Source organism: Larus michahellis, chromosome 1 (genome assembly GCF_964199755.1).
Source record: "Larus michahellis chromosome 1, bLarMic1.1, whole genome shotgun sequence".
NCBI classification, from domain to species: Eukaryota; Metazoa; Chordata; class Aves; order Charadriiformes; family Laridae; genus Larus; species Larus michahellis.
Window position 1 is genome coordinate 148497731 of NC_133896.1, and position 19595 is coordinate 148517325.

Consider the following 19595-nt stretch of genomic DNA (forward strand, 5'->3'; position numbering starts at 1 on the left):
CAAACAACTCCATCACTAACAGTAGCAACAAACCAGAAAAAAAGGACAGAATTATCTTAATTACATGACAGTCTATCCCTACAAAAACATACTTCCTAAACACTCTTAAAAATGTCTGTTGATCTCTTTGAAGCTGGTATCACCTGATTTAGTATTTTCTTGTTTGTGAACAGTGTTCAACAGAAGGCCCTTTCTGTACGCCTCTGACCCAAACAGTAGCAGCCCTTACACATCTCAGCCTTGTTCAGAAGGCAACTCAGACTAACTCCTAAATCTCTGTGCTAGTGAACTAATTTGATAGCAAACAGCTGTGAAGAAGTAAGCACCTATCCAATGGTCATCTGCATTGTAAAGCATCTCTGAACAGAGGAAGAACAACATTGCCCTTCTCACATAGACTCAAGAGTTACCACAGGACAAGTACGCACCTGAATGCAAGCACCAGTTTTCAGCTTGCATAAACTACACACTAGAGCCCACCGACTTGGTGGAATGTGAGACACCTTTGTGATTGGCTCCATCCTTTCTGGGCAAGCAATACTAACCTGTAAACAAAAAGAACAGTACAGGAAGCAGTTATTCAAAACAATAAAAACAAGCTCTCCATTAATACCAGAAGAAGAAACATGACCACACGTTTATCTCACTGTGAGATCTCCATGTGCTCATACTTCTCTGTAAGGGACCCTAAAAGATCCCACATGAAAACAATATTGTGGAATACTACTACTTTAATCCGCTGGCTAAAAGCTGCAATTCTTTAAAACATTGGAGGCATCTACAGCATGCCTTGTTACGAAACAGTTGAGAGACTGCAGTAAGTGATGCTTAAGTTTATTTCCTTTGAATTGACACAAGCTACTCATAACAAAATAGGAACACTTACTCATACTTACCTGAAAAGTTCCTTCTTTAAGGTCCACAGATCTGCTACCATTGCTACTTCTGCCAGCTCACAATTTGGGACAGAATCAGATCTATCAGTCAGTAGCCAGGGAAAGCCTCGCTTCCCAGCTCTGCCTCTCCATTTAGCGCTCCCAGTGCAAGAGATGATTCTAATACACTTTCCTAACTATAGATTGTATCAAGTATAATTTGAGAAAGAATACAACAAACTTCTTACTGCAATGCACGGTATATTCTCTTGTGCCAATTTTCATATACTTAGTCTGGATGATCCATTTGTCTCTGGTAGACCAGATTATGGATATTAATACTAAAAGAAAGAAAAACACACAAAGAAGCACAGGATGCCTCTTCCTATTTTTTGTTATACTAATGTCCACATATTCTGTAGAAATTTCTCAGCTGCCCGTTGTCCCTACTGAGAAACAAGGACTGTCCTCCATAATTTGGATACCAAAACAGACATAGTTATCTCCATAGGCATCCTTGAGACACTCCTGACAAACAGGATTTATCCACGGGCAGAAACAAAAAGTTGGCCAGCTCTGAATGACCAACATGCAGAACTGGACCAGTATGAGAATGGCACATGGTGGAAGATTTCAGTGAGATAACTGTTCTGTCCCAAGAACGCCAGTCTCCAAAAGCTTGGGTTTTGAAGCTTACACAGCATTTTTTGAATTTAGCAGTTGGGTGCTTTGGAGGGCTACCTGCCTGAAGCAGAAATACAATGCAGACTCTAGCTAGAAAGATCTCCACACTTTCTACGAACAATTCACCAGAACAGGGCAGACCTGTATTTCCAGTGGTAGGACAGGAGCCTCTTCTCACAGGAGTCAGATGTAAGAATTCAAAGAAAGGAGGCTCCTAGGTTCTGTGGTGCTGTGAGGCCAGAATAAAGCTGATTCCTTAAGAAATCAGTTAAAATCAGCTAAGGCTGAGATTTGAACAGCATTTTTTTTTTCCTAGAAAACTTTAAGAGCGTTATGCTATAGTAGTTTTCATAGATTACCTCCATAAAAAGACTCTCCTAGGGAAATCCAGGTTATATAAATTAGTTTAACATGTGGTAATTAAACCGTTGACTTTACAAGAGCCAGTAGCCTAAGCTGTATTACCTAGCTTCCCTTCTGGGGTACATCAACAATCACTTGATGCAGATAATCACTTTAAAACCTGCTTAATCCCCGAGGAGAAAAGGCTTTGCTTCAGCAGACCTCCACTGTGAGGTAGACTTAACCAAACATAGCAGTGCTAAGTTGATCAAGTCCAAGAGTCATAGTTGCTATGCTCAAACTGAGTATTTTTGCTACTCTTTTCTTATCATTGCATTGCTTTAAGGCTTCATTTAAGGAGGTGGAAAAGACAGCTTTGCAAGAGATTACATGGTTCACCATTTCCACATTTTAAAAAGTTGATCATCAGTTCATGAATTCATGACATAAATTGACTCTAATAAGATTTATATTTGTTATAGTACTTCATCCTCTGGTCCCCCCAACTGCAAACCACATCTTCTGGAATATACTGAGGTCAACCTGCTGCATGGTATTTTCAGAAGTCTTCATTAGGAAGATAGTGAGATGCTTCAGAGAGGGTCCAGGTTTTACCAGACAAGGAGAATAAGCAGGCAATGTGATGCCCTCATCAGGTAGAGATGACATGCAATTTAATCTGTTGTGGTCTTCCTATAAATTGGTGGGAAAAAGACAAAGCTGGTCCTAAAACGCTTGAACGGTTCCACAAAATCATGTCCAGCACTCTTAAACATCATCAAATGTAGCTTTTTTGCTTCCAAAATGAAAGAGCCTTTCATCAACTTGACCTTGCTCAAAACAGAGCTGGTTACAAGCTGCACAGGTATTTCTGAAACAATATTGTACAAAGATTGACTGCAATTCTCAACCCGGTTACCACGACACTAAGAGGCAAGGCTTCCTCTGGGAATCAAGGGATTATATCAATTTGTCAGGTTGTCTATATTCCTTTCAAAAAGAAACCAGAATCTTCAGTGATTTTTTTTCTGGAGTCTGAGTAATACCAGCTTTCCACTGTACTTCCCAGCAGTAGCTGGGAATTGGCACTGATCTTCTCCCTGTTCCTCTGTGCCCCTTTTAATGCTCTCCCTGCTCCTTCCCCAGAGTGGACTCATAAGGTCAGGAAACAGTTATGTTGGAAATACTGTCCATTCAGCTTGTAATGCTGCCTGTTTATATTACCCCATTTTGTAAAAGCACAAAGAGGCGCTTACAGAGTCAGGTGCAATTTATTTATACTGGCCTCATGCCGCCTGCATGTTTCACAGAGAGGAGTCAAGGCAAAATCTGTTTGAACTTCGCTGCTCACAAGAGATCCAGAGAGCAGAGGCGCCAACCTTTCCACTCCCCAAAACCTCCCATCCCAAGGCAGAAATGATCCATCTGCTGTAACATGTAGCTGTTTTCTCTCTTATTTCTTCACCTTGTATCAGGTTACATTCTTACTGCTGTAGTCTGAAAAAGTTTTAAGAATGTGAAAGAGTGAAGACAATAGGCTGTTGAAGCCTCTTCTTTGCAACCACCATGTCGATTGTCACCCTGCTGTCCTCTGCTAATCTGCCACCAGCAGCTGCACAAGTGCACAATGATCTGCATCGCTGGCTGGGAAGGGCATCCCTGTGGCTGGAGGACAGCCACTCACAACAGCAGCTAAGGATAGCCAATTTGATACCCTTCCAGTTGTAGCAAGGAAAAATAACTTTCTGCTTCAGCTAATGCCACGTTGATTGAGGGAAGACATAACTGTAATGGGTTATCTGAGGCAGAGAAGGACCTTGAATCTCAAAACACTTGGTATAAGTTTTCAAGTCTCAGTGTTTTGGTTTTTTTTTTTTTTAAATAATGCCTTTTAAAGAAAGCATGAAACAGACTACACATTTACACTAAAGGACAATAAAGACAGAAGAACAAAAGGATATAAACCAACAACGGGTACACTTTGTAAAGTAAAAACCTTCAAACATCCCAATCAGTCAAGTGAGGGTCAAGAAAGCCTTTCGACAGCATTAGCTCACAAGGAAGGGAGGGAAGAAAAAACATTTTAAGACAATGCCAAATAACTTAATGAAGGAAAATACCTAATGCCAATTGCCTGCAACGATGCTAGCCTATACTTGGTGACTCATGAAGACCCTCTTTGAACCTTTTACCACAAGGCACAGACATGTTTATGGCCCATTCCTCTCTGAATTCTGCCTTGCTCCATTTTATTAGGGCCACAAGAGGAAATGGCAGTGACTTTATAATTCATCTGTTTCTTTTTGGGGAGTTCCAGTGCACTACTATCCTGGGGAAAAGAAAAATAGGTATACGAGAATGCAAATTCGCCCTTGAGTTATCCATCCCCGGGTCTTTCTTGTCCCCTGCAGCACGTAAGGCCACAGCAACTCCCCAGACAGGAACTAACCTGTCATTTTAGCAGCGATTAATTCCCAAAGGTTTCTCTGGCTTCTCCAGTGACTGAATTGTTTTCCAAGTGACAGCTCAGAAGACAGAGAGAGAATGGGTCCAAGAGGCATTTCCTGCCCCTACTGGCAGGTGTCACCTCCTCACTATGCCTGACACACTTGGTATTGGTGTGGAAGGGAGGAGGTGCCCGCGGCCTGGATCCACCAAAGCGGCTGTGGGAGCAGCTGGATTCGAGCTGTCCCTCCTGGGTGCTCCCCTGACAGCTTCTCTCCTTCAGCTGGAGGGAGGTGGGCAGGTGGTAAGGCAGCGTGTGCCATCACCTGCTTCCCAAACCTGCTGGCTCCTCTTTTGCTGGCAAGAGCATCAAGGCAAGCAAACGCAGAAAGGATCTCTTAGGAAAACCAGTCTGCTCAGAGCCAGGAGAGCTTCCAGCCAAGACACTTCATAAGTACAGGAGGAAAAGTCAGGCAATGTTATTTTGTTGGGTTTTTTTACTTTAAAATCAATCTTTTGGTTTTTTCTCAACTCCTCTCTCCTTAAAGGTGGAAGAGATGCCAGGAACTACAACAAGCAGGCCTGAAAGGAAAACGCAACTGCAAAGATAACCTCCTTGAAAAGCAGATATGTGCCTGAGACAGAGCTAAGTATTACACAATACATCTGACTGCTACGTTAAAAAAAAAAAATACCCAGAATCTTAACATCTTCCTCAAAGTTTTGCAAATGTGAGGCCTGGGTGTGCTTGGGAGCAGGTTCAGAGAATAAGGTATGCACTCCCCTGATGTCATGGTGCCGACAAATCTGGCTATCGCCTCACATTAAACCACCCAACGCAATGGATCTGTGGATTTAACCAGAAAGAAAACAGAAATATTCCAAGTACAAAAAGAAACACAAACCTCACCTATACACAAGCAAACATTCTGATTTACAGAATTATAATGTGATGTTAAACTTGATTCAAAATAGAGGAAAAAGTGCAAAGCTTCATTATTAAACTCTCCATACGTGTATGCACAGATGTGTCAAAAAAAGCCTTTACTTATAACACAAAAGATAAAAAGCCTTATCTCCCTACCATTCCGAAAAATTGTGCTTCAAAAAAAAAAAAAACACCTTAACTACAAATCTTAGAGTCCATCCTAGACAAATAATGCAATGGTTCTTCTGTTAAAAAAACAGAAGAGTGGATGTAAGCATGCAAATTATACACCTAACTGAGCACACAAATTCATCAGAAAGTAAGACAGACAACGAAGCTGCAGTTGCCCAGTGAACACTAGCTTACATCCATAACCCTTTCTAGCAGGTCACTCAGATACCATAATGACACCAAGAAGTGACTGCTGAGTAAATGGAGGGAACAAAGTGATTAATTAATGGAACATAAGCTGGACTCTCTCCCAGTCCTCACAGACTATGCAGACTCATCAGAATAAAGTCCAATATTAAGCCAGACAGATCCCTTAAATCATGTGAACATAAAAAGGCAGAGGAGGGAAAAAGGAGCCTACGATACAGAAGAAAAAGGCAGAAATTAAATTTTACCTCTGGAATCCAGAGAGCACAGCTCACATGTGCCCACTTGGTCCCTGTCCTGGTAGCTTTCATGGCACCTCCTCTTTTGGGACACAGGAGACACTGAGGATGTATTCCCAACACACACGTGCGACACAGCCAGCTCCCTTCAGGTACTTTTAAGATTCCGTAGCATGCCTTGGAGGAAAAGAGCTATTGAGATCATTGCACCAATATGATTTCACACACGAGCATTAATATTCATATGAACCAAAGCTTTCAAACACTAAAAGCACAGTTTGGCCTTTATTTAATCCTTCTCTAATTTCGTACCTTAAAACAAGTCAAGTCATCAAAGAGATAAACAGCTTCTAGAGCAAAGTCTTTTTATGCCAGTTTCTTTCTAAAATGTGTGCTGGTATTATTTGTTTATAACATAAAACACACACTGTGACTGCAGAACACCACTGGTGTTAAGAACCTTCGTCTTTCCTTTTAGTGTCTTTTAAATTTCTGAAGCAAAAAATGTAGACATTTCTTTAAATTAGCTTCTGCATCTAATCCTTTTAAAAATCACAATTTCCTACCACTAATAACTTTACACTCTAACATAATTCTATTTAGATGTGAAGGGATATGAGCTGTTTGATTGAAGACCATTTCCTGCAACATTAAATTACCTTTATGATTACAGTTCTGTGAATTGTTTTTTACTTTAAATATTTCTATGATAGTGCAACAAAATTATGGCACATACTGAAATTATGAGGTGCTGGGTTTTATGAATATTTCCTGAGTATTGCACTTAACACCTCAGAAAACAAAAAAATTCTTAATTTTTGCTAGATTTGAGAATTAAAAAGAAAAAAGGAAAAAAAATAGTCTGCTTTCTGATTCAAAGTCCTCGCAGTTCTTAATGAGACACTGGAACAGGCTGCCCAAAGAAGCTGTGGATGCCCCATCCCTGGAGGTGTTCAAGGCCAGGCTGGATGGGGTTTTGAGCAGCCTGGTCTAGTGGGAGGTGTCCCTGCCCATGGCGGGGGGGTTGGAACTGGATGATCTTTAAGGTCCCTTCCAACCCAAACCATTCTATGATTCTATCTAGATATATTCTGCTGTACATACATACACGCGTATTAAAGCCGAGTGTATCTGAAACTATTGGCTGTCATGTCACTCAACTGCTCCAAATAAAAACTTTATTAAGAGGGTAGCTTTCAGAAGAAACCCCACCATTCCTAACACCATCTCTGGTAACAGTAACATCGAAAGCCTCGACAGAACAGGATCATTAGCTATAACCAGTCTTTCAGATTTGAATCTAGTATAATACTTGCACACTTGCCTTCCCAGTATTCTGATGATATTATTTCAGTATTTAACGTGAAGCAATATCATAAAACATTGCACATTTATGTCAGGCCTGCAGAGACGGGGACTTTCCTGAACTAAACCCTGCATTATGGAAATGCCAAGAATGACTATCCAAAATGCTATTTTGATGTGACAACTATTGTAGAAACCCAACAGGGGGAGCTGTAAACTAAATTTTACAAGTGATTTTTTTCTTTCCCCCCCTTATGTGGCACATTCCCACCAGCATTCTTTCTATTACTAACGCAGAAGAGGCATAACACCTAAGATCACATTTAGGTGGTTGGAAATGGACTGAAACTATTTTCTACGAATGCAGTTAAGTGGAGGAGGCCTAGACTACTAAACCAGTAATTTCACAATGTGTTTGAGCTGGCACGAGAGGGCACCGTGAAAGAAGAAATCTCTCGCACTCTTCCTACTCCCAAACTGTGTGATGACAAACAGACCCGAAGCTACATGGTGAGCCAGGGCCAAACCAGATTAAAAACAGAATGATTTTTTTGTTGCTGTTGTTAGGATTAGCTCTAGCCCATACATGCTCCCCAGTTTGTTTCAGGCAGGTCTGGCATAGGGAAGGGTCAGGAGGAAGGAGGCAGCAGGCCATCAGCTCAAGCTCAGCTGCGAGCAGGCAACCACAGACCTTCGACTCCAAATTCATCTTTACTTTTGAACAGGTACAAGCAGAGGCTAAAGCAGGCAGCCCAGCTGCCAGCCATATTCCTGTCACTGGCCATGTTACTGGCACTCAGGCTCACGTGGCTGCTTCACGCGGTGAATCAGATCACGAAAGCAGCCAGGCTGGAAGCCAGCACACTGCAAGCGGGGAGATGACAGGTCCTTTTTCAGCCAGATATGTTTTCTGAATATTACTTACGGTCAGTACAAAAATACATTTTTTTAAAAAAACCTTTTTAGTCTGTTTTCAATTCATAGCAAAACCCTGCTCCAGAATAGGACACACAGAAGCCACAGGATTCATATCCCTTTTCTGATTATATGGATATCTCTGCCTGACTACGTTGAGCTCAGTCAGTGTAAACTCTTGGCTACATCTGAAATGCTATAAATGTGAGCAATGTTCAGACTGAGAGCACGGTTATTGCAGGTGCTTACGCCTTCTAAAAAAGATCAGTCTGTTAAAGTGCCTACATGTGGTTTCAGACAGCTAAATTTGGACAGCCCATTTCTGGCCAATTAACTAGTCAGTCAAGGAGGAAAAACCCCAGCTCTGAAACAGATGATCTTTAGATTCTTCACACACAGGGCACGCCAGCATTTCCTGCCCTGTTTATCTTCAAAAGCAGGTTTAGTAATAGGGGGAAAATTGTTTACGGTCACAGAGGAGGTACTTGCAAGTCCCAAGAACCCACTTTGTGTTCCTATTAGACTGTAGATGTCCACATATTTCCCATGCTAGGCCACTTAATCTACTGTAACTGTCGGGGTACAAAAATTCATCTTAGTATTATACCACCCTTCATACCTAGAAAATTACAAAGCCTTCCAATTAACATTTAATATTAGTTCAGATTACACTTGCCAAAGTAAACTAAGACAGGACAGTATCAACATTTCTACAGGTACTAACCTGATGGACACAGATATTACACTTGTCACAAAACACCATGTCATTCCCGTCTTCACTGTCAGGGGACCGGCACACATCACAGATGACATCTTCATCATATTCAATACCCAACCCCTCTTCAGTTTCAATAGCGTGATTCATGTTCTCATGGCAGTGCCGTTCCAGCACTTCAATTGTCTTTTCCATTGTGTTTTCATCCAAGGGCCCGCATCCTGCAACAAAGAACAGGGAAGGGGAATTAGGGGACAGTCAGGTGCCTCTGACCGAGTCTGAGATGCAGGAAGAGAGAAGAACAACTTCTAGCAACTAATGCAGTAGACACAGTGTCTTCTCTCCCATTACGGATGCTAATAATAAAAAAATAAAAACAGAAAGCCTTTTTCACTCACTGGCTAACTGTAGCATTATCTTTTAAATACAAGTAGAACTACGACTGGAGTAAAAGTTTAAGTTGTATATAACACACAAGACTGCACCTTGAAGAAAACACTACAGCATAAATGACAGACAGCAGTTTCTGTAACTGCTAGCTGCTCCCATACAACCATCCCTCCACCTCCATCACTTTAAGAAACACTAATGACATCCAAAATCACACACAATGTTCTTCTGAAGACTAACTCTCTAGGAAACAAAACTTATCAAGAATACTTTAGATCTTATAAAGACAGAGAAGTTGCCACCACCCAGTACCACCCAGTACACTACTTGAGTGATCAGCACAATGGATACAAAAAGTGCTTTTATTGTTTTGTTGGTGCTTTTTAAATAAAATAGCAGATAAACATACTGCCGGCAATCCATACTCTCTGTTCACTTGAACACCACACATGCTGTGTATGCTTACTACTAATCAAACTTAGTGTAAGCAGAACCACTTAAAAAGATGTCCTCAGCTTGCAGCTTCAGGACATATGCTGCACAGGAAACCCTACAATGTTCACAGCTGCGAGAAATTCCAAATTGCATTCTCTCAAAATCCTCAGTCAAAAATGATGCTGTGGCCCATAGTTCACTATTTACTCAGATCTTCAAAGGTTGAGATATTCATGTAGCACTACTATCAGAGGCTAACATTTTAACTGCTGGACTATGCACAAGAATATGGCTACTAATTTGGATTCCTTGTTGCAACTGATAAACAGGGAGAGGGACAAGATAAATGACTGCTGATACAAAGTGTCTTCTGCTATTAAGCTGTTCTTTGCAATGCCTGGCTATTTTCTCACTCCTTGAATTAGCAGAATTACAGCATCATTCCAGTGGGAAGCATGCTTCAGAGCTCTCCAGCCTAATCACTGGCTTCAAGCTGTCAACAGTGAATCCAGACAAGGTTGTTGCTCAAAACGTGTCCAGTCAGAACTTGAAGATGTCCATGGATGGAGATCTGTCCCCCTGAAAAGCACTGGTTTTGCTAACAGCATCCCTGTATGCCTGGGAAGCTTGTCCTTGCTTCCATCTCTTACATACATCCTTTGGCACTGGAGCTCAGTCATGAGTTCCCTCCTTCACCACGCTGGCCTCCTGACGCATCTACTTGTTTTCCTGAATGTCTGGATGGATCTTTCTTGTGCTTAGTGAAGACTGTCCTTAAAGTCCTGCTAGCTCTCTTCAGCAGTTCCAATCTTCAGACCTACCTCTCAGATCCCACCTACCAGTTACCCAAATAAGTAGAAACCTGCTCTTCTGAAGTCCAGGAGCAGAAGGCTACTTCCTTTCTTCACTGCCCTCAGGATCTCAGTCACCACTATTTCACAGCTACTACAGCCAATGCCACCTTTGATTATCGCATCCCTACATGTTCTTCCTGGTTTGTGAAAAGCAAATCCAGAATATGCCAAGTATCTCCCTCTTTTGCCCACATGTCCTTCCTAAATGACCTGCAATCATCCATGGAAGAATGCCAGCCACACAAGCTATTCCACCACAACACAGTTATTCCAGTGATAATTCCAAGATCATTTTCCATAGCTCGCTCCCCCTCATAGCCCCCTATACCCACAACTTGCATAGAATGAAAGCTTACTTAGCTCATTTTAAATGGGCTAACATGTGTGAAACTTAATTACTCTGTTAAGAACCCAGCATGCAAGCTCCTCAGAACGCCGAATTTGTAGCAATAATATGTTTAAGTTTAAGAAATGGAATCATCTGCTTTTCCTATACAGAATTTTTAACTTTTGAAGTCCTAAAATTAATTCCACGTGGTGTGGGCTCTTTCTCTCTTGCCTCAGTCTGCAGAAGTTGCAGATGATTTTGGATGTGAAGAAGTTTTTAGGCACAACAGGTAAAACATAAAACTAACAGATTGAGTAAGTCATTATTTTAAGCATTTTTACCTCCTGTTTTTCCTAGCATTTCCATTCCATTCTCATTCCGCGATCTTTAAGATATCTCACACAGCAGACTACAATTCTAACAGCAGAAATCAACTGCTGCTTTTAAAATTAGAACATGTTGTGAAATTACCCATTTCTGTAAGCTCTTCATTTAGCTCCTGAAGCCAAAAGATGTCCATGTCATCCAAGTCATAGCGACACACAGATTCTGCCAGTTCCAAAATGTTGATGTAACCTGGTTCTGTGGGCTCTTGGCTGGAACAGTGAATGTATTTTCTGGGTCGTGTATACAGTACTTCTTTCACCTTTTCTGCTACAACCCTAGAAAGTAAAAAAAGAAATAGAGAGTTACAGCTTTTTAAGACCCATCCTTGAAAGACATGAAATATTTGCTGTAAGCTTGAAGAAACCTAGTGTTTCACAGATTTTAAACTAGCCGGTAAGTGTAGCCAGGCTAGGGAGACAGGATGCTGTAAGTGTAATTTCTTCACACAAAATGTGCTACTGCACTGTTTGTTGCTACATATACAAAATCCTTTCTAAAATGTAAGCCTGTGCATATGATTTTCAATTTAACAAATGCTACTAGTGCGATGATGCAAGTGTTTTTGAAACCCACAGAAAGTATTATGCACAAAACACCCTACAGTCTTTGTTCTATATTCTTCTTAAATGATGGAAGGAAACCTTGCCAGCTGATTTCTTGAAATACCAGCTTTTTCACGAAAGCTTAATTTATTCTACTGCAGTGCATGTGTAGCGGGGGGAGAAATGCTTGCTCTTCATTTGGGATAAACAGTCTACCCTTATTTTGTAAGTGACACTTTATCCACGTTACGAATGTATTATTTTCGTTATGCAAGAACCATTCTGATGGCAAGCAAAAACGTAACGGGGAAAAAACAGCTAAAAATCATCCAGGAAGCAAAGGAGAAAAATATTGGTGTTTTCAATCTTTTGACTATTTTAAGAGATACAACTCAGCATTTGATTAGTAAACTAGCCTATGGTAATGGAAAGACTGACCTTAGCTAGATAAAAGTCAATCTTTCTCTGAATTCAACGCAAGAGGCCCTGCATGTGAAAGGAAGCCAGGGAGATACTAAATGGAACAGTGCCATGCGTGAGCAGCTCTGCATGCTTTCTGGAGCTAATCCGCCATGGGACAAGGAGAAAAGAAAAGCTGTGGGAAATAAGGCAAGAGGAGTAAAGAAGGAGCAGGCAGCAGTCAAGCAGTATCCCACATAATTCTTACTGGACAACATGGGTTGTCAACATTAGCACAAACAATGTTCTTCTGCCATTCTTCTTTCTTCTTCACCTTGCTCATTTTTTCCTCTCATTCCCTTGTGAGCTTTTCTTTTCTCTGGTCCAGCCAAATCTATAGCAATTTTTTTCTCTAATGTAATACTGCTGGTATGAGATGCAATATATTTATTTTTAATAACTTGGTACTGACAATAGCCCCAGTGGAAATTAAATTATGCTGGCATCAGCGCTTTCACTGGACAATTCATTTATCTTCGTCTCAAAGACCACACTGGCAATAACATTTATATGTTGAAACACACACTGTTTCTACCAGGAAGGGTTGCAGGACTACAGCGTTATGTTTTCCTAGTCTAAGCACAGTGTGAGAGAACAAAAGGTTATTTATCTATGTCCTGAAACTAAGATCACTGAACTTCTATAGTGTTAAGCAGCTATTTGTGGTGAGAGACAGCAGAAAGGGTTAAAGCTTTGGCAACAGTAACGAAAATTAAATTATATGGACAAGTGAGTAACTTTATCAGGTACCAGTAACTACTGCCTGCCTACTGTTCTATATCATCATGCTTTATAGAGAAGCCTTTCAAGGAACATGTATAAAAATTGGGTTTATTCTTAATTTATTAAACTTGCCATGCTCAAATGAGAAAACAGTTTTTAATCCATAGAACTGTGTGACTCAGGGAAAAAGATCCCCTTTTTAAACTCACAACGTAGATACTATAACAGTGTACAGATAGAACCAGATCTGGACTAATGTGCCACAGAAATGTTTTCCAAATCGGTACTTGTTTAGTTTAAGAACGCACCTGAAGGTTGCTGCATAGAACATTTAAATATAATAACACAGAAAAGCTGACTGCATTTAGACAACCTGTTTTTGAGACACCATCTTCTCTAAGCTGACATTTTGTGCACATGATCTGTGTCTGATCACCAGTACCTGAGAGAAGGCTGTGGAATAGTTTCTGGACTGGCTGGAACTTGAACCCCTTTCTCCCATTCTTGTTTCCACGTGTCCGCAAAGATATAATATTCATCAGGGTTAACATGGTGAGAATCTGGTAGTTTCATGGCACTAATGAGATCCTTGCGGAACACCTGCAAGAAACACCAGGGAAGAGAGTGGTTTGAGAAAGAGTGTTGCATAAAGGAAGACACAGGTATTTTTCTTTATCTATAACAAAACAATGCATATACCTTGATAATTTTTTTTAAACAGCACCAACACACAAACAAGTCAATCCGAAATTACCTAGATTATTAACTCTCAGTGTATCAGATGCAGTATGACAAGAAGTTTACACTAACTCAAAACCACACTGCTGCCTGAAGACTAATCAGAATGAAGGCAGGCTGTTATGGGTGACCAGGGAGAGGGGAAAGGAGGCCTGCACCTGATTTAAGACTCCTCACCATATCACTTTCAAACAGCTTATTTTACTTGCCAGTCTGTAGGCTTTACCCCAACTTAGACACAAGGTAGCATATCATTTTCTTTCACTCAGTTTAGCTACTTTAAACTGTCATATTCCTCATGGGCTACGAACAGTTGCCATGGCGAAACTGATGTATAGGCACTTGTTCATTTATTAACACCACTTCAAGTTTTACGGGTCGGGATCTCCGGGATCAAAGATAAGCAGTTGCCTTTGCTGAAACACAAGACCTCTGTTGCTCCGTGCCTGAACCCCAGCAATGCAGGCACAGCGACACAATCCAGCCTCAGCGTCCTTTAGCAAACCTATACGATGAAATGCGCCACCGTGAAACAAAGCAAACCCATCAGTGACAGACCTCCAACCGTAACATTCAACTCTTGGCTCAAGAGGACTAATGTTTTATGAGCATGCAAACACGATTATCAGTCACCTCAAAGCTTACTTAATGTCAATGTCTATCAAATACAGGTGCATAAAATTTAAATAAAGGGCATATGCATCCTTTGTGGGTTTTTTTCTCCACTGCTACATTGCACCAGTTTAACATTCATAAAAGCTAAAAAGTGACTGAGGCTTGGTGTTGAGGCTTGGTGTTAGGGAGACATCACAACTAATTAACTGTATTATCATAATGAGAAATCAAATCCTCAAAGGACAATAAAATGAAACAGAAAATATCCCTGCAATAAGCTGTGGCAGGTTGAACTCTCTTCTTACTAATTCAGTTTTATAGCCAAAAGAGTAATAAAATATCTCAGAGCCAAATATCTTCGTGTACCCTTTTCAATTTGACAGCACCAGACCGGTTATGCCTACTGCAAAAATTCTCAGCTGTTCTTGGAAATCATCAAGTAAACATTATTAAAAATGGCTTTATGCTAAAAAACAGGTATTGAAATAGGCTGCTGGTGACCTGGAACACCAGTGTTACTTCATTATGTCCTACAACTGCATCTCACGTGGGCTGCTGGGAAAGCAAGCTGACCGAGGGAACTCAAAACCACAGCCTCAAGGCTCTCTCATTTGCCACTGATGTGTTATCTGCTTTGGTTCAGAACCAGACGGTTCACTGTTGTCTTCTGTGTAAAACTCCTCAGGTACCTAACAGGCCTGTATTAAAATCTGAACAACAAGACAGAAAGCATCAAGACTGCAAGCATCCATTTTTTTTTCCAAGCAGTATGTGTATGCACCAAAAAAAAAACATAAAATGATTCATGCTACTTAAAAGACATTTTCATTTTCTGTGTTACAGGTACAGAACCAGGATTATGAGAAACACTAACATGGCACAATTCCAAAGAACTCCAGAAGGAAAAAAAATAGTTCAATAAATGAGAAGTGCAATGATTGGTTTAATTATCAGAAAAAGAGATTCTCAAACCTTACCTAGGTAAGTGCTTTACATATTACCTTTTAAGCCACTGGCAGAATATAGAAGTAGAGTGCTTCATATCAAGCCCACTATTTTTTAAACACTAGATGAAAAATGCTATTAAAGGCATCAGTATTCTAACTACATTGCTTAGCAGCAAATTCATCTTCTCATCATCCATTATGTATGTGAACTGTATCATCTCTATTTTTAGAGCACAAATCCCCTGGAGGATGAACTTTTTTGTTGTGTTTTTGTCTGTTGTACAGTACTGACCACACCATCACCACGCTGCGACATTAAGTTCTCTGCTTCAGATTTCTAAAATTTACAATAGAGGTACCACTGAAAGTCAACGATTTAACCAAAATAAACATAACTGTTGAAACCTTAAGGAACCCCAAAACTCGACCAAGACTTCCTAAGAACTGCCTAGCTATACTTGTGATAAGAGTGCAATTGAGTATTTCCTGCAGACGCTTGGAATCGTTACAATATCTAGCTCTCATCATGCTTCATTTCTTCACGTATGGCCAAGCAGGTTCTTTCAACAGTAAAATACTCTCAGAGGAAAACATACGAGAACACTCACTGTGTATTTCCTTAGTTGCGGAAGCAAACCAAAACACCCAGGGGACCCAAAGAGAGTTTTCTGACAAATCAAGTGAATTTTACTTCAGCAGTCAGCCTCAAGGCTACGAACTAATCAATGAAGACCAGACACACGCCTCCAGGATTTAGATAGCCAGCTTTTCCTCGTGCTTGTTTCTTTTTGGACACTTATTTGAAAAACAATGTGGCTCCTTTACTAACTGTATGCATAAAGCAACTCCACTGCATAAACTCTTCTCTTCGCAAGGACCGCCATCACTTCCACAGTTAGGCCATGAAGTGCAGTGGTCATTTTTCAGTCACTCAAAAGCAGTTCTATTTCTTACAATGCACAAAACACAACCCTTTAACTTGATTTTAGTATCATCTGTAATATCATACATATCGAGAAGACCTGAAAAATGAGCATGCCAGGTCCAGGCTAGTAAGACATTCCCGTCCAGAGACATTATTCCTCAAGAGTAGACTCAGCTAGCGCTGCGTGTCTTTACAACAACAGAGAAGGGCTTTCCGACTGCAGCTAGCAGAGCCAGGTCCATCCACACAGAAATGGGAAACTCCCCAGCACTGTAAGCATTCACACAAGTTACTGTGTGACAGTGGAATTTTTTGAAAAAATATTTTTAGCAATTGAAAGCATGAAAGAAGAGATGCGCTTTAGCCCTGCTTACCATGCAAGGCTGCTTCGTCTGAATGTCCCATTTTGCTGCCAGGAATTTTTAGTTTTGGCTGAAAACGGTGCAGCACTGAGTGAATGATGTCAATGAAAAATGTGTTTGCTTACGACATAATCATCATCACCGATGCCCTAAGGATTTTTTTTGAGAAACTCTGATAATCATTCCATGCTTTTGAACTGGGGCTTAAATCTAGAAGAGGAGATCTTGTTCTTTGGTCAAGATTAGCTTTTTGCACTGCAGTAAAAGTCTGCCTGGATTTGCTGAGCCAATGAGAATTTCATAGTTACCTCTGCAGAGATACACTGCCATCTATAAAGCCTTTAAAAGCTAAATTCTACAGAAATTTTCCAGAAATAAGGATGCTCTGCTCCCCCCCACAGCACTAACACACCAAGCAATAATGATGTCATGGAGCTGTGGAAGAAAAGATATGGTTCATATGTTTTATTTGTTTTTCAGACTTCTGAGTCCTATTTGGAAATTATGTTAGAAGAGCATGTCCAAGGAAAATTAACTTCTTAGAATCCGTTTATAAATGCTACACCAAAAGCTGTCTATAACTTTAACCCAAACTCCTTCTGGAAGAACTCAGTGAAAATTCAATAAATAATCTTCCTCACAGGACCCTCCTGTGCTTACCCTGTGAATAAACCAAGCCTGTGAAACAAATAACACTATTTTTTGTGAAGTATCCTTTATCCACTAAAGATTATCGGGAAGGATATAAGTAATGCTATAGAGAATTACAGTAAAATATTAGCATCAAACACAGAGAGTAGGTCTTGACAATATAACAGCATTCCACAAACACAATCTTCACTGAACAATTCAAACATCAGATCTGCACAGACTGTCGAGTACCTTTTGTTCATGACCATCGCAAACCTGAAACCACATTTAAAAAGAGAAAAAAAAAGTCAAACATGTTTTCCAATAACCCTCTCAAGCTACTACTGAAACTGACTGATGTCATTGCTGATTCACCTTGTCTTGCCCAAATGCACATGTGAGGGAAAACAAATGGATTGTGCTGTCTCTTAAAAATTGAAAGAAAACTGCTATTTATTCTTGTGACACACCGCGCTTTCGGGTACTTTGACCACCTGCTTACAAACCCCCAACAAGGGTAAGCCACATGTCACAGGTGCCTAGGCCACGACTGGGAACCATACCTCAAAGGCTTAAGGAAATTCTGGGTTAACTGCGCTGCTGTTACAATCAGAGCAGGATTTCTGCTGGATTGCATCCAATTGCTTTAGCCCTAAGGCTTCTCCTGCTCCCAGCAGAGCCCCAAGTGAGTCAGCAACATGTGTTTCAGTTCCTCATGTGCATCGCTTAGGGAGTCAGAGGACCCACTGCACCAGAAACACAGAGCCGTGATTTTTAAAAGGCAAGAGGGAACGACTATGTTCTGTCCTGTCCCCTCCGCAGGAGTATACTCTCAGAAATCTTTTATGGGAAACAGCATAGAAGGAGGGACAATATCCTCTCTAACCAGAGAAAGCTGAAAGAGCTAGTATTTCCCTGGATTTTTGGTCTCCTTCACAACCCACCTCGAAGGACAACTTTGAAATTCCAGGTGCCAAGCACTCAAACTACAGTGGGCTCTTTCCATAAAGTGTAAAGTAAATTACACAAGAGATTTTCATCATGTTTGGGGTCAAATAATCTTTTTTAATTCACCTTTGAGAAGATCTAGTAACTTCTTTTTGTTCCCATAAGCATTAAAGCTTACTCTACTATTGTATCTCTCAAGTAGAGAACCCTCAGCAACTTTGAACACACCCATAAAGGAGCAGTTTACACCTAAAATCACCTCGTAAATAATAAAACAAAAGTCTAATCCTAGTATGACCTATCACAAGTGTAATATAGCCACACAGTATCTGAGCATAGTTTAATCTCTGCATAGGCATTTCACAGTATGTGCAAAAGACTGGCCATTTACAAAGGATGAAGCTTTAAGGACAGTACTTGGTGGGCTCATCCCAGAAAGTCAGATTTTTTTCTTGTTAATACATTGCAATCTGGCATGAAGTTTCTCAATTAAAGTATGTTATTTTGGAGCAGTCTGGAGACTCAGGGCAGGGTGGGTTTTTTTGTTTGGTTGGAGTTTTTTTGGTAGCAAAGTAAATAAAAGGCAACATAATTTTAAAATGGAAATGAAGCATGTATACTGACTGGACTAAAAAACTTAAGATGTTAAAATAGCTGGGACAGACAGGAATAAGTGTAGCATTAAATCTGTAGTTCCCAAATGTCTACACAATTTGGACATGCACTGCAGTAAATACTAATGTTTGAACCCCTACACACTAAAACTAATTTTATGGATTCTCCAGGACTCAAGCAAATGAAATATTGTGCTTTTCTTTTAAGCGGCAATGAATGTTCCTATCCTCCTTTACAAGCACGTATAGGAAAAGATGGGAAATCAGATACTAAACCAACTCTACCTAACATCATGTCTCTGACAGTATCTCATGAGCCAGAAAAATGTGCAAGCACACGTCAAGTTTCCTTCTGGTTGCTAATCAGACATAAGCTTCGGATTTTGGGATTAATCCTAACAATCAATTTTTAAAATGGTATTAATTTATACAGATATTTAGAAAAATCTGTACTCATTATCATCTGTCCAATTCCATTTTTAATCTTGTTTAATTCTCAGTCTCAACAACTTCCTGTAGCAGATGAGCTTCACAGTCTAATTACATGATGCATGGAAAGGATATCCTTTTAATTGCTACAGATATCCTAACTTTTGGTCTCATTCATCCTCCCCGTGCCTTTCCTCCACAATTCTTCCATCACAACGACAGGCAGGACTGAAGCTCTACCTCTACTGTTTCCAGACCGTTCATACCTTACTGTTAGAGCTGCTCATTCACTTCCAAAGGTAAAATGGCTCAGCCTTTTCAGAAGCAAGCTCTTCCACGCCCTTATGCATCCAGGTCACCTCTTGCTAAAGAGTTCAAATCGGCTGAGACGTAGGTCCCTCAAAGCAAAAACAGACCCTAAAAATAACCAATGAGGTTGCACC

General features: G+C 40.5%; 1 protein-coding gene across 6 annotated transcripts in view; it reads right to left on the reverse strand.

The window, feature by feature from the left end:
* Positions 1-19595, reverse strand: part of JADE3 (jade family PHD finger 3) — a 70659-nt gene that overhangs the window by 8758 nt on the left and 42306 nt on the right. For all 6 annotated transcript variants that reach the window (XM_074607905.1, XM_074607897.1, XM_074607912.1 and 3 more), the window contains 5 exons: positions 13387-13544; positions 11305-11495; positions 8836-9047; positions 5901-6068; positions 429-545 (listed from right to left, as the gene is read on the reverse strand). In XM_074607905.1, coding sequence (XP_074464006.1) covers positions 429-545; positions 5901-6068; positions 8836-9047; positions 11305-11495; positions 13387-13544 — 846 coding nt within the window. The remainder of the gene's footprint in view (positions 1-428; positions 546-5900; positions 6069-8835; positions 9048-11304; positions 11496-13386; positions 13545-19595) is intronic.